Below are 13,612 nucleotides of genomic sequence, written 5' to 3' on the forward strand. Positions count from 1 at the left end.
GTAACAAAAGCATGGATGAAGGCTTCAACAGTAGATGAGCTGAGGCAAGGGCAGAGTCAAATGATATTTTGGAGGTGGAAATAGGTAACAGATTGGATATGAGGTTGAAGTTCATCTTAGGGTCAAAGGTGGCACAAAATTTCTCTAAGGTCTTGATATATTTGCAAAAATGTGGTTAGCGGAATTGGACAAAATTCTCCAGCTGAGGTCATGCCAGTGATTTTTAATGGTTGAGTATAACTTCCTTGTTTTTGTGCTCTATGTCTCTATTAAAAAAAAATTAGATTCCCATACGCTTTTTAAAAAAAATTATCAACTTGACCTGCCATTTTAAAATATTTGAGTATGTCAACCTCCAGGTCTCTGTTCCTGCAGCCCCTTTCAATGTATTGCCTCTCCTCATTCTTCCTTCCAAAATGCATCACTTCACACCTCTGCAGTAAATTACATTTACCATGTGCCTAATTCAGCAGTCTCCCCAACTCCTTCTGAAGTTTGCTACTATACTACTCAGTCTACTGCATTTCCATGTTTTGTGTCATCCGTAAACTTTGAAATCATGGTTTGTATAACCAAGTCCAGGTATTAATACGTCAAAAAGCAAGTCATCCTAACACTGATCCCTGAGGGACGCCACTATATATGTGTGCGTCCTTTCCCAACACATTCCCTTTTACTTTCCTATTGCTGTACAGCTTGAATTAAATAAAAACAACACAATATAAAGGACAGCACAGCATTTAATAGTGCAAATTACCATTATAAGGATGTGTAAAGTTTCACATCATATTTTTACATAAAGGATGACCACCAATTTTCAAAGTAATAATGCCTTAAAGGATACAGTTGCAGAGGGCATTGCTTTACCATAACAGCTAGACAGAGCAGCAGGTATAGCTACTATAAGGTGTTGATTCCTCCTTCAGTGATGCTGCAGCCTCTGCCCGAGCATGCACATGTTCTCTAACTGTTGGATATCTTTAATTCTCTAACATAGTAATATATACATAAACAACATTTTTCTTAGATTCAGAAGTCTCTATGTCAAAAGAGATAGTGCAGAAATCCACATTGAAATAGCATTGCTCAATTTGACTGTGATCCTAAATTGAATTTTTCTTAAATTCTGTGCAGCTAACATGGCACAGGAGGATATCGTTAAGTCACTTGTCACATAGGAAAAAATATGCCCTTTTAGAAACACCTTTGTTTTTCTTGCAGTCACTTTAGGTAGTTTATTTTTAAATCTTAATAAAGAGTGAATTCGTCCCTTAAATGGCTCATTTAGTTATACTGTATGAGTGTAATTCACTTATATAAATTACACTTTAATAAAAACTAAATGCAGCTGAAAACGCAACAAGTAATTTCTGACTCGCATGGTGTTGTTAACTACATTGCATTTTCTAACAATGTTTAGATGAGAGAATATTATAGACATGATACAGTAAAAAAAAATCTGGTGTTTTCATTTACAATAGTCTACTGACCATGAATTTAGGAATGCAAAAAGTGAGATTATTTAGCATTTATTTGGTCAAGACTGAACCCCTTTACACTTTTCAGAACTTCCTTAAGAAGCCAACATACATTTGTTGCAAGTCTAGTAAATTACCAAGAACAGTTTATTGATTGAGGTGTAGCTTTGCCACCAAGCAAGCCGATTGTGTATAAAGGGAAGAAGTGCTGGAGCTCACCCATGATCTACTGAATGACACAAATACGTCAGTGAGTAAAGACTTCTAAAAAAACACCTGTTCGAGCGATTGTGTCGATAAACTACGGGATGAGGCAGAGGAAACACAATTGGGAGAAGGGGCTCAGAGCACTCATTGGTCAGGTGATTTGGTCATGGAAGTGGATTAACTAGGGACTTCTCCCCATGAAAGCAATAAATCCAACTCTTGATGGGATTGTAATCCTTCCCAGGGCAGGATGCATCCTTCTTGCTATTCTTTAATGAAAGTAGGTTTGTTGGAAATTATGAATGCTACAGAAAAGCGTTACAGAAATTTTAGGAATTACATATAAATTCACTATCATAATTTTATGATAAATTTGGGTGCAAACATTTTTCATAACTGACATTTAGTTTACATTAGCTAAGGCAAGTTCACCCTAGAAATCTGTAATAGTCTTTTTTAAAGCACTGTTGTACTAATAAGCCAAGGAACACTCATGGGAAAGTTAGAAATTGCTATTAAATCATTTAATTTTTAAAAAATACTTACGCAACACAAGCTCACTAGTTAAAATTACTGATTATTGCATCTAAACTTTTCTAATTGCTTAAAAAATGACTCAGGAAATAAGACTAGTTTCCAAAAATAAAATTTTAGAAACCACTAATTTATCTTGGCAACTAGCAATGTGGATGGCTTTTTGTTAAAGGAAATCTCCATGCTCTATTGCACAGTTAACAGATTCATAAAAAGCATAAAAAATTCAATTCAAAAGTCTTTGAATTGAGGGAGATACACAACCAAAAAAAATCAGCATAATTTCCAAACAATAACTCATTTCAGAATTAAAACAAAGCACTAAAGTAGAATAAAATAGATTCACAGTAACTGAAATGAATCATCAATTTAAGAAAAGTTTTTGGATAAACCCTTCTGCTGGTGACTTATCAATTACAGTCGTACAGCAGTGGAAAAGGATAGACAATTGTGGTGTGGGTCCTACCAACTGATTTCTAAATAGCATTGATGGAGGTTTGTGAATTGGAATTGCTACTGTAAGAAAATATTCTTAAAAACTAAATCTACACAAGCTAAAATGTTCATGGACATTCTGCTCTGGACTTAATACTTATAGAAGTTTCAAACTCGTAATAAAAAGAGCTGAAAGGTGAAGCTAAACAAAGTGGATAAGTTCATTGCTTTTTCACTTGGTATTACTGGCAAGGATGCATTTATCGCACATCCCTAATTACCCTGATGATGGTAGGCCTTCTTCTTGAACTATTGGAGTCTGTGTGGCAAAGGTACTCCCAACAGCACTGTTAAATAGGAAGTCCCAGGATTTTCAGCCAGTGATGATGAAAGGATAATGATATATGTTGAAATCAGGATGGTGTGAGACTTGGAGGGAAACTTGGAAGAAATTTTTTTTTGCTTTTTTTTTGGTAATAAATTGAAATAGAAGAAAAAGGAAGAAAAGGCATGCAGGCAGTGAAGAAATTAACTTTACAAAGCTGTTTTAATTACAATTATTTAAAAATGTGTATTTAGTCATATTTCAGCAATAAAGGTATTTTGATATCTTCGTAGCATTGAGAAGGGATTAGTAGTGTTATAGTTCATGAGCTAATAGTTCAGAGCAAATATAATTTACCTAGAACTTCTGGATTTATGAGGGTTAGAACTGCTCAGTAGGGGAGTTTTCTTTGTAATTCTATCCTTGATTAAAGTTCCGATGCACCAGCTATCAATGCATAGGCAGAGAGTACCTAGGGCCAGATCAGGATATGGTATGAATAATACAGATACCCCCCAACCTCTCATATGAAGTAGACAGCAGAAAGTGATGTTGAAACAAATTTCAAAAATTATATGTTTTATAACTAGCTATGCTGTAAAAAATATTGTTTTTATAAGTTTCTTGGGGGTACGTTTCTTGCTTGCCACAATAGAATCAGCTTAAAAATCACCTCCATTCAACTGTTACACAAGAAAAGCTATTTGTTGTGAAAACATGTATAAAACACATGAAAACTTCCTTAGGTTTAGCTATGTCAGAAAGAGATAATCAAACAATATAAGCTTTTTGAAGTTTCAAATAATTTCACATTTTCCCCATTTCATTCTTTTGTAAAGTGGCGCAAGAATTTACAAATAAAACTCTCATCATAAGCTTTCTCCAGTTATGATCTGATGCAAAAGTGTCATTTCAAAACCTTGTGCTCATTTTACTGTTCACTGGGAAAAAGGTAGGGGCAAAAGGGAAAGGAGGCAATTTGACATTTGGAGATTCCCTTTAAATATGGCAATACTAATGCAGTGTTTCTAATAGACAATTATTTTGAAATTAAAATTCTTTAACTAAATGTATATTATTGCCACTTATTACAATATTGTTTGATATTTTATTCACAGGCACAACTGTCTCAGAGTATGACTCACAGAATAACACTTCATAAAATAAACATGATCAACCAACATGTAAACAGATAGGTCAGGAAATATTGAAGGAAGTTAATTGCTACTGTTCCTAGTTGGAAATAAAAAATCATAAGCAGTGTTGGAAGTCCATGCTCAACTGTTACTCCATATGTTTATTGAGTGTTGTTTCAACCCTGGGTAAAAATAGAAAAAAAGAGAAAAATAGATTATACTTGCAGCAATAACATTAAATATAAACACAAAAGAAATCCACAGACAGTATTTATTTTGCACATAATGGTTGTTTTTTGAAATTGGGGCGAAGGGGCAAACACAGCAAGTTCAATAATTACTCTGCTGACTGTGATTAGGAGAGTGATATCAACTTCCAATGACACATTTGATTTTCTCCTCATGGTACTGCAGTGTGAGTTTTGTTAAGTATATACTGCTATCCTTGCTTTTATAAGGAGCAATTTAAGAAATACAAACTCCTGGCACACATGTCAAGAACTTGGGCATGGCCTATTTGTCTCCTGAATATTTTGTCTCCTGGCTAGGGTACCATTCCATGGATGTTTTCTGTGCTCTTGTACATCACCCAAATGGCCATTATACATGAATGAACCTGCACAATGAGAATCAGCAGGTTTGTTGATGATGAAGAGCATCTTAGCTGAGTTTGAACCTATCCTTGCCTTTGTTAACTTTCCAAGTAATCATGAATGCAGGTTTATCTTCCTTCTCTAAACAAGGGGCTGGATATTGTGGAACCTGAAGCAGGTAAGCTGGTGGGTGGGCTCAAAAATCATGCGGCAGGCTGTGTGAAGTGGTACATCAAGATGCATCATGGGATCATCCAGGCTTGGCCAAGTTGTGGATATAAGCTTTAAAAGTGTTTGCTGTTCAAAAAAACTAGAATAGATGTAGTAAGGAATATAACCTTTTGGCCAGGCCAGGGAGTTGATGACTAGCCTATGGGCCAGTTCATGATAAGTTAAAGGGATTTGACTTTAATGTCAGGATAGATAAGCAAAGTTCATGTTTTGGAATAAACTGTGGACATTGTTTGTACTCAAGATCAGACCATCCGTGATTGTTTTATAAACTAATTTGTAATTATGGATGTAACGAACTAGATATACAAGATAAGAACATCGTGAGTTAATGAGGTATCCCAAAGATGGTACAAATAATCGACAGAAGCTGTGTAATTTCGAATTGCCTTCTTAAGGCATTCTGAGACAGCATTTCCCGTGTGTGCATACTTGTACTGAATAAACAGCTGCTGCTTGTTTTTACCTACAGCTGACTGTGTCGAGTGTCTTTTAGATACTCCACAACACAGTGTGTCACAACCCTGGTGGGGGAAAAGGGCTTCCAATTATGTCGCAGCAGGAGGGTAACAGGGCTGAGGGGGCGGGGGGTGGGGGGACTTGTTTTTTATCAATGGGAACCTCAAATATTCAAAGTCAACCACTTGAATGAAATTTAAATGTCATTTGCTGGGATTTAATGCAGCCTCCCCGATTAAATGAAACTGACACAAGTCTTTCACGCTTTCAATAACCCACCATTGAATGCTGGCAACTTAACAATCAGTCAGTTTAGGGGGAGTTGATTGTGTAGTGGTAATGTCACCAGACTAGTAACCCAGGGGTCCAGGCTAATGCTCTGTGGTCCAGGTCCCACCACAGCAGCTTTAATTCAATTAATAAAATTTCAGTTCAATTAATAAATCTGGGATATAAAGCTAGTCACAGTAATGGTAACCATGAAACTATCATGAATTATTATAAAAACACATGTAGTTCACTAATGTCCTTTAGGGAAGGAAATCTGCCATCCTTATTCAGTCTGGCCTGCATGTGACTCCAGGGCAGTTAGGGATGGGAAACAAATGCTGGCATCCCATGAAGGTATAAAAGAAAAGGTAAAAGGTAAACTGCCCTTGAGCTGAGTGGCTTGTTAGGCCATTTCAGAGGGCAGTTAAGAGGGATTTTGGAGGAGAGTTTCAGAGGGCTGTTGGTCTGGAGTCAGAAGTAGGCCAGACTGAATAAGGATGGCAGATTTCCTTCCCTAAAGGACATTAATGAACCACATGTGTTTTTATAATAATAATCAATGATAGTTTCATGGTCACCATTACTGTGACTAGCGTTATAATCCCAGATTTATTAATTGAATTTAAATTTTATTAATTGAATTAAAGCTGTTGTGGTGGGACTTGAACCCATGCCCACAGAGCATTAGCCTGGATCCCTGGGTTACTAGTCTGGTGACATTACCACTACACAACCAACTCCCCCTAAACTGACTGATTGTGAGAGTTAATTTGTCTTGCAGGAGAGTGAGTCAAAGGGAGCAGCATTGTCTTTGGAGATTCTTTCTCTGTGTTAAAATTTGATAATATGACACTCTGGGAGGAGTGGGGCGGTGGGGGGGGGGGGGGGGGGGGTGGAGTCTGAGGTACAAAGTAACTAAGCCTAAAGTGTTGGTTCCAAAAATTAAAGGGGCAGCACATAGCCTAGCGACGGAGGGGCCACTCATTACAGTGGCATTACATAGGAGTCCTTAAGGGAAGGACATTTCATAGGTTGCCTTTAAAGAAAGGGAGAACACAATGGGAATCATTCACCCTATACTCTTTCCTCCTCAAGTGCTCGAGAGAATCAGAGCTGCGCAGGAAGCAGCGCAGACAGCCCACGGAGAGCACAATGCCAGGAGGCCAGGCAGCAAGGCAGAGGAGGATGCAGGCCCATGGTACAAACAAGAGATTACAGGACCAACATGACTAACCTACAAATGTCAGATAGACAGTGCTTGAAGTGACTATGCCTCTTCAGGGAGACACTCACAGAACTATGTGCCCTAATGCAGGAAATCCTGCATAGGTACCTCACTTTTCTTAGCCCCATGATTACCCTCTATTTCTGATATGTAATTTGTGTCTTCTACGTGAAGACAAACACAAAATATTTGTTCAAAGTCTCTGCAATTTCCTTATTCCCCATAATAATTTCCTCTATTTCTGTCTCTAAAGGACCAATGTTTACATTAGCTACTCTTCATTTTTATATATGTGTAAAAGCTCTTACAATCTGTTTTTATGTACCTGGCTAGTTTACCCCCATATTCTATTTTTTCTCCCTTTCTATCAACTTTTTGAAATGGGCACAAACACTACAGAAATTCTTCTAACTTATCGACTCAACTGCAGAACACTCATGTACAAGTGCAAAATATTTATTCTTTACAATCATCAGTATGCTAGTTTGTCAAATTGAGAAAGCTGAATAAAGCTTCAAAAGCAAGTGCTGAAGACACTGAGTGCAGCTAAGTCATGCACACCAGATGCTATCCCTGCACTGTGCTACAGCTTAGTCTCAGTGCCCTCTGTTAGGATTGGGCCCATCCTCTCCTGCACAGTTCAATACCCTACTAGCAATCATTGTCAATGGTCACCCACGTTTCAGTGAGATGTCAAAGGCTCCCAGAGTGTGTGAAACTATATCCCGCAAAAATCACTATATTTAGAGGAGGGGGAAAGAGTTGAAAAAAAAATTCTATTCTTGTTTTAAGAACTTCAGAATTCAGTGCAAATTCTAGTTTATTCAAGGGATGGATGCAACATGGCAAACATAGTTGAGCACAGTTCCGGTGAAAGATCAGTGACCTGAAACATTAACTTTGCTTTTCTCTCTCCACAGATGCTGCCTGAACCACTGAGGATTTGCAGCATTTTCTGTTTCTATTTCACAACTCCAGCATTTACAGTGTTTTTTTTTGTTTTTGTAAATACAGTTGTTTTCACTACTGGTTATATTCTGAAATTTTGTTACCACAATGTCTGGGGTATTGTGGCTCAAATAATTCTTATTGTTGATTTCAGATCAACAACATGCAGTTCGCCAGAAGAATGATAATCATTATGATTCTAATGAAAGTGAAATCCATCATAGTAGATAGACTCAAATGGGCTTTTAAATATTTGAATGGATTACTTTTCAAATTTGTTGAGCTCAGTGTTCATAATCCATAAACAAAATACAACAGATTATTGTGCAGCACAACACAACATAGAACTGATCAAAATGCAAAGAAGAAGTGGACAGCCATGCAAGGCGACCACAAAACACCACAGATGATTTATTCCAAACATAATGTCATCCTTACTGCTGTTCCCTTGAAGGTGCTTCGGATTCAATCGACAGTCTGCTAGTTCTATGGAAATGAAAATTCAAAACAAAAGGAAACAATAAACAAGATTAGTTTGTGACACCACAGTTCAATTAGCCAAACCTGAGCAATTCTGAAACAGGATACAATGGGCAGGATCCCCCCTCCCAACAGTCGGGGGCGAAGTTGAAGTGCGGGCGGGCAGAGGCGCTCCTCCAGTCGGCGCCCCCAATCAGGGGCGCGCTGCCATTTTACATAGGCAGGCCAATTAAGGCCTCTACTGTTAAAAATATTAGAAATAGAAAATAAAATATTCCCTGACGTGTCCCCTCATGCGACACTGTCACATGAGTTGGGACATGTCCATAATTTTTAAAAAAACTTTATTTAAATTTTTTCAAACCTACATGAAACCTCATCCCGCCCGCGGATGAGGTTTCATGCTTTTTCTAATTCCCGCCAAGGCTCCTGGCCTGCCCGCCAGCCTTAAGGTTGGATGAGCAGGTCCATTAATTAGTTTAATGACTCGGTAAATGGCCTCAATTGGCCATTGTCAGGTTGGCGGGCGCACAGCTATTTTTTGCTGGGACCCACCCTCCTGCTCGTCGACAGGAAAATCGCCTAATATGTATCTGCTAGATAGAATCAAACAACATATGAATAGTGCAGTTTTTGTGGTATTATCATATCAACCAATTGAATATAAAAATTAAGAGATGCATAATGCCTCTTCTTTGAAGAAAACAGAAACAAAGGCCAGGATTTTCTGCTGCCCAAAGTCAACCGATCTTTGGCTGGCCTGTCAAATCTTCCGTCCCGCCTGCAACAATTCCTGCTCAGGCGAGACCGGAAAATCCCGGCCAGAGTTTTGTGCTTAGTGGTAATGTCACTGGACTAGTAATCCAGAAGCCCAGGCTAATGCTCTGGAACATGAGTTCAAATCCCATCATGGCAGCTGGTTGAATTTAAATTCAATTAGTAAAATTTGGAATTGAAAGATAGTCTTAGTAATGTTGACAATGAAATTATCAACTGTTGCAAAAGCTCATCTAGTTTGCTAAAGTCTTTTACGGAAGGAAATCCGCCATCCTCGTCTGGTCTGGCCTACATCTGGCCCCAGATCCACTTAACTGCCCTCTGAAATAGCCAGAAAGCCACTCAGTTCGAGGGCAATTAGGGATGAGCAACAAATGCTGGCCTTGCCACTGATGTCTACATTCCATAAAAGGATAAAAGAAAATCATAGTGAAAAAAATATTTCGGCATTTATTAAGCACTCCATAGGCAAAGATTGAAACCAAAACAAGCTATTAAGAATTCTACACAGATGGAATTTCTGGTTGCCCAATATGGAGTCCATGATCCGTTCCCATGAGGGTACACCTCATTTATCTAATTTCAAAGAACTTTTTTTTTATTTGCTTGTGGGATGTGGGCGTTGCTGGCTAGCATTTATTTCTCATCCCTAATTGCCCTTATTCAGAGAGCTTTTTTTTTATAAAAGAGTCAACCACATTGCTGTGGGTCCATAGTCACATGTAGGCCAGACCAGGTAAGGTTGGCAGATTCCCTTCCCTAAAGGACATTAGTGAGCCAGATGGGTTTTTACGACAATTGAGGGGAGAATTTTCTCCCTACCGGGCGGGCAGGTCGGGAGCAAGCGCGGAGCCGATCACTGCCGGCGATCAGCCGCGCGTTGTCATTTTACGCGGGTGGGCCAATTAAGGCCCACCCAGCATGACGCGCGCCTGGTAGCGCTCAGCGCTACCTGTGCGGGCAGGGGGAGGAAGGAGAATCGGGGGCCTGCACTCTTTTGCGCAAAAGAGTGCAGAAATCTCCCTGAGGCACTGAGCTGCCTCAGGGAGATTAAGTTCATATTGAGAATTTTTAATAAAGAAAGTTAAAAATCATTACATATGTCCCCTCATGTGAGAGTGTCACATGAGCTGGGACATGTTTATGAATTGAGCAAAATTTATTAATTAATTTAATAAAACCTTCATGAAATCTCATCCCGCCTGTGGATGAGGTTTTATGAAAAACATGAAGGCCGCTTGGGCTCCTTGCCTGCCCGCCAACCTCAAAATCGCAGGCTACTTCAGAGGGCAATTAAGAGGCAAACACGTTGATGTGAGACTGGAGTCACATATAGGCCACACAGGTGAGGATGGCAGATCTCCTTCCCTAAAAGACATTAATGAACCAGCTGGATTTTTACAACAATCTTACAGCTTCATGGTCACCTCTACTGCTATGAGCTTAATACTTGAAGATGTTTTAAACTGAATTCAAGTTCTCAACTGACATTGTAGGATTTGAACTCGCAATTAGATATGTATTTGTATTGATTTTGATCCTGGCAAACATTTAGAGGTGATGGAAGTATGTCTTGGACAGCACTAGCGGTTCTTTAAAGGTGACTGAGATACTAACTTGGGACCCTGTGGATCGAATGAAACTCCATGGGCTAAATTATATGCTGAGGGTGGGCTCCCAGCACCCCAGCATAAATGTCAGGCCCAAGCCCACCTCTGCTTGGCCCGCTCGCCCTGCTTTAATTTTTTGGCTGACAGGCCTTTAGTTATTATGAAGTGAAACTTCTGCCCCCATCCAGGAGGAGGTCCCACCTCATTCAGATGCCGGTCAATTGGAGGCCAGCAGCTCTGCACCACCAGTGCTGCAGAAGGCCTAGGAGGAAGAGCAACCATGGATGCTGGGAACCCAAGTAAATCTGGGCTGGGCTGACACAATAAGGGCCAGAATTGGACCATAGGTGGATGGCCCACCCAATGTCTTCCCCATCACTCATAAAATCATGTTGGGGCGGAGGTGGGTGGGTGGGCATTCACGCTGCCCTATTTTATGGGTCCACCCACTTGCTTTTCCACCGGCAGTAAAATCCAGCCCTATGAATCAAGTCTGTTAAGATTGTTGATCTAAGTCTATTATTACTAAGGCACGTATTATTCGTTATTTTTTGTCTAGAAGTGGTGTAGGTAAAGTTCTGTCAACTACCATAATGGACTGGATCGTCTGGAAAAACCTATTCTGTAGTATATTGCCTATACCGTGATTTGATATTGCTTATTCTAACCCTCTCCAAAGTCTAGATGCTGTGAGAGGGCTTGTGACATATCCAGTAAGTTAAATTCAGTAACAAGGATTTCTATTTGGTTCCTTGGCAATCCTGTATTACCATATTTTATTGTGGATATAACTACACTTTAAAATTTGTAGATGCCAGGAGCCTGCTAATGGAATTGATGTTTGATGCAGAGTTGAGAGAAATAAGGAAGTAAAACCCAAAATATAAAACAAACTTGACTGATGACATTGTAATTTGCCTTACTTTGCTGTGTTTGATGCATCTCTTAGTTCGTCATCCAATCTGCAAGAGGTAAGGATGAATAATAATAATTAAAAAGGGAGCAGTAAGACAATTGCAAAGCAAAACAATGTTATCTTTAACATGCTAAGCCTGATATGACTTTCAAAATAAAAAGAGCTTTCAAGCACTTTTGCATTGTGGCTAGTGTTTCCAACTCAGAATGCCCTCAACAGCTTTCACCTGTCATTGTTAAAACAGATCTATATATGGCAGAGAGACAGACATTTTTTAAATCACATGCTTATTATAGAAAGCTGAAAATGCAGCCACCTACTCAGATATTGTTAACATTCAGCATTCAGTAACCTGGCAAAGCAAATGAGATTCATTCTGGGTTTAAAAAAAAAAGAAAATTGGTTATTTAAAAAGATCCAAAAAGTTGATCGCTACAGTTTTGGCTTGATAAGGAGGGGGAAAAGTAAACAGTACATATCTGATGACAGCTGGGGTGGAAGTAGCAGCTCTAAAGTTGGCTTCCGGGTCCCTGAACAATATCAAAGTTTCCATTCCAGATCAGTATTCAGTGATACCTGCTGATAAGTGTCTACACAGAAGATCAGTTTTAGGTGTGGCTGTGATATCCCCCATGGTGTGGAAATAGCTTGCTGACTCTGACTGCCTGGGCTTAAACATAATAAAACTAACTATAATCTTCCAAGGTTCTCTTGACTGTTTCTTTAGATTTGGTGGAGCTGGCTCAAGGGGCTAAATAGCCCATTTCTGTTCCAATGAAACATGGTCAATTGGGAAATACATCAGAGGTCGACATAATTTGATCCTGGATTAAATTCAGAAGTGATGGAAAGTATGTCATGGATGGATTTGTGGCAAATCAAGAAAAAGACTTGGGATTCTGTAGGTTATTTGAAATTCAATTCATCAGTTATGTTATGAATACAGAGAAGGAAAGAAAGGAAACAAATCCTGCGCTCTGAACCCCACAGCCTCGTGGGTCATCCTGTCCCATGTGCCGAAAGATCTGTGGATCAAGAATCGACCTGTTCAGTCACATGAAGACCCATCGCAGAAACTGGCGACTCTGAGTAAACATCATCCGCAAATCGAAGGACAACTGACGATAGCAACAGGGCTTCCTGAGTGTGACCTCTTCCTACCGCTACGCCATTATCTCTGGAGTCCCTCAAGGATTTATTCTTGACACCCTCATATTTCCACATGCTATACCTTGACATCATCATCCAAAGGCACAGGTCAGATTCCACGTGTACACTGATAATACTCTGTTCTACTTCACCAACTCACCCAACCTCTCCACAGTATCTTCGTTGGACACTGCTTGTTCAACATCCAGAATAAACAGAGAAATCAAAAACCATTGTCTTCTTCCCCCTCCATGAACTCCATTCCCTGGCTACTGATTCCATTCCCCTCCCTAGCCTCTGTTTCAAGCTCAACCAGACTGTTCATAACCTAAACATTCTATTTGACACTGAGGTAAGCTTCCAGCTTCCAGTCACAATGACCAAATACCTGTAACTCCATAAAATCACCGCTCTCTGCCCTGCATCAACTCCCAAAACCCTCTTGTTACCTCGAGACTCAACTATTCCAAAGCTCTCCTGGTCAGCCTCCCATCTTCCACCCTCTATAAACTTTAGTTCATCCAACATTCTGCTGCTTGTATTCCATCTTGCACCAAGTTCCATTCATCTATTACCCCTGTGCTTATTGCAATGGCTTCCAGTACAGCAATCAGCAATTTTGAAATTCTCATCCTTGTGTTCAAATCCCTCCTGGGCCTCATCTCTCACTACCTCTCTAATTTCCTCCAGCTTCTTTGAGATCTCTGCAATTACCTCTTTCAAAGGTATCTGTGGTGTTTCCCAGGAACTATCCTTGGCTCCTTCCCATTTCCCATCCACATACTACCATTCGGTGACATCATCTGAAGACACAAGGTCAGAATCCACCTCTCATGCAT

At 39.6% G+C, this 13,612-nt stretch overlaps 1 protein-coding gene across 13 annotated transcripts in view; it reads right to left on the reverse strand.

Annotated features, from left to right (window-relative positions):
* Positions 1-722: 722 nt before the first annotated feature.
* Positions 723-13,612, reverse strand: part of LOC144696100 (protein prune homolog 2-like) — a 508,829-nt gene continuing 495,939 nt past the window's right edge. For all 13 annotated transcript variants that reach the window (XM_078567388.1, XM_078567379.1, XM_078567368.1 and 10 more), the window contains 3 exons: positions 11,632-11,670; positions 8,280-8,327; positions 723-4,297 (listed from right to left, as the gene is read on the reverse strand). In XM_078567388.1, the coding sequence (XP_078423514.1) occupies positions 4,264-4,297; positions 8,280-8,327; positions 11,632-11,670 (121 nt within the window). In that variant the 3' untranslated portion in view covers positions 723-4,263. The remainder of the gene's footprint in view (positions 4,298-8,279; positions 8,328-11,631; positions 11,671-13,612) is intronic.

This window comes from Cetorhinus maximus, chromosome 2, assembly GCF_964194155.1.
Source record: "Cetorhinus maximus chromosome 2, sCetMax3.hap1.1, whole genome shotgun sequence".
Classification (NCBI taxonomy): domain Eukaryota; kingdom Metazoa; phylum Chordata; class Chondrichthyes; order Lamniformes; family Cetorhinidae; genus Cetorhinus; species Cetorhinus maximus.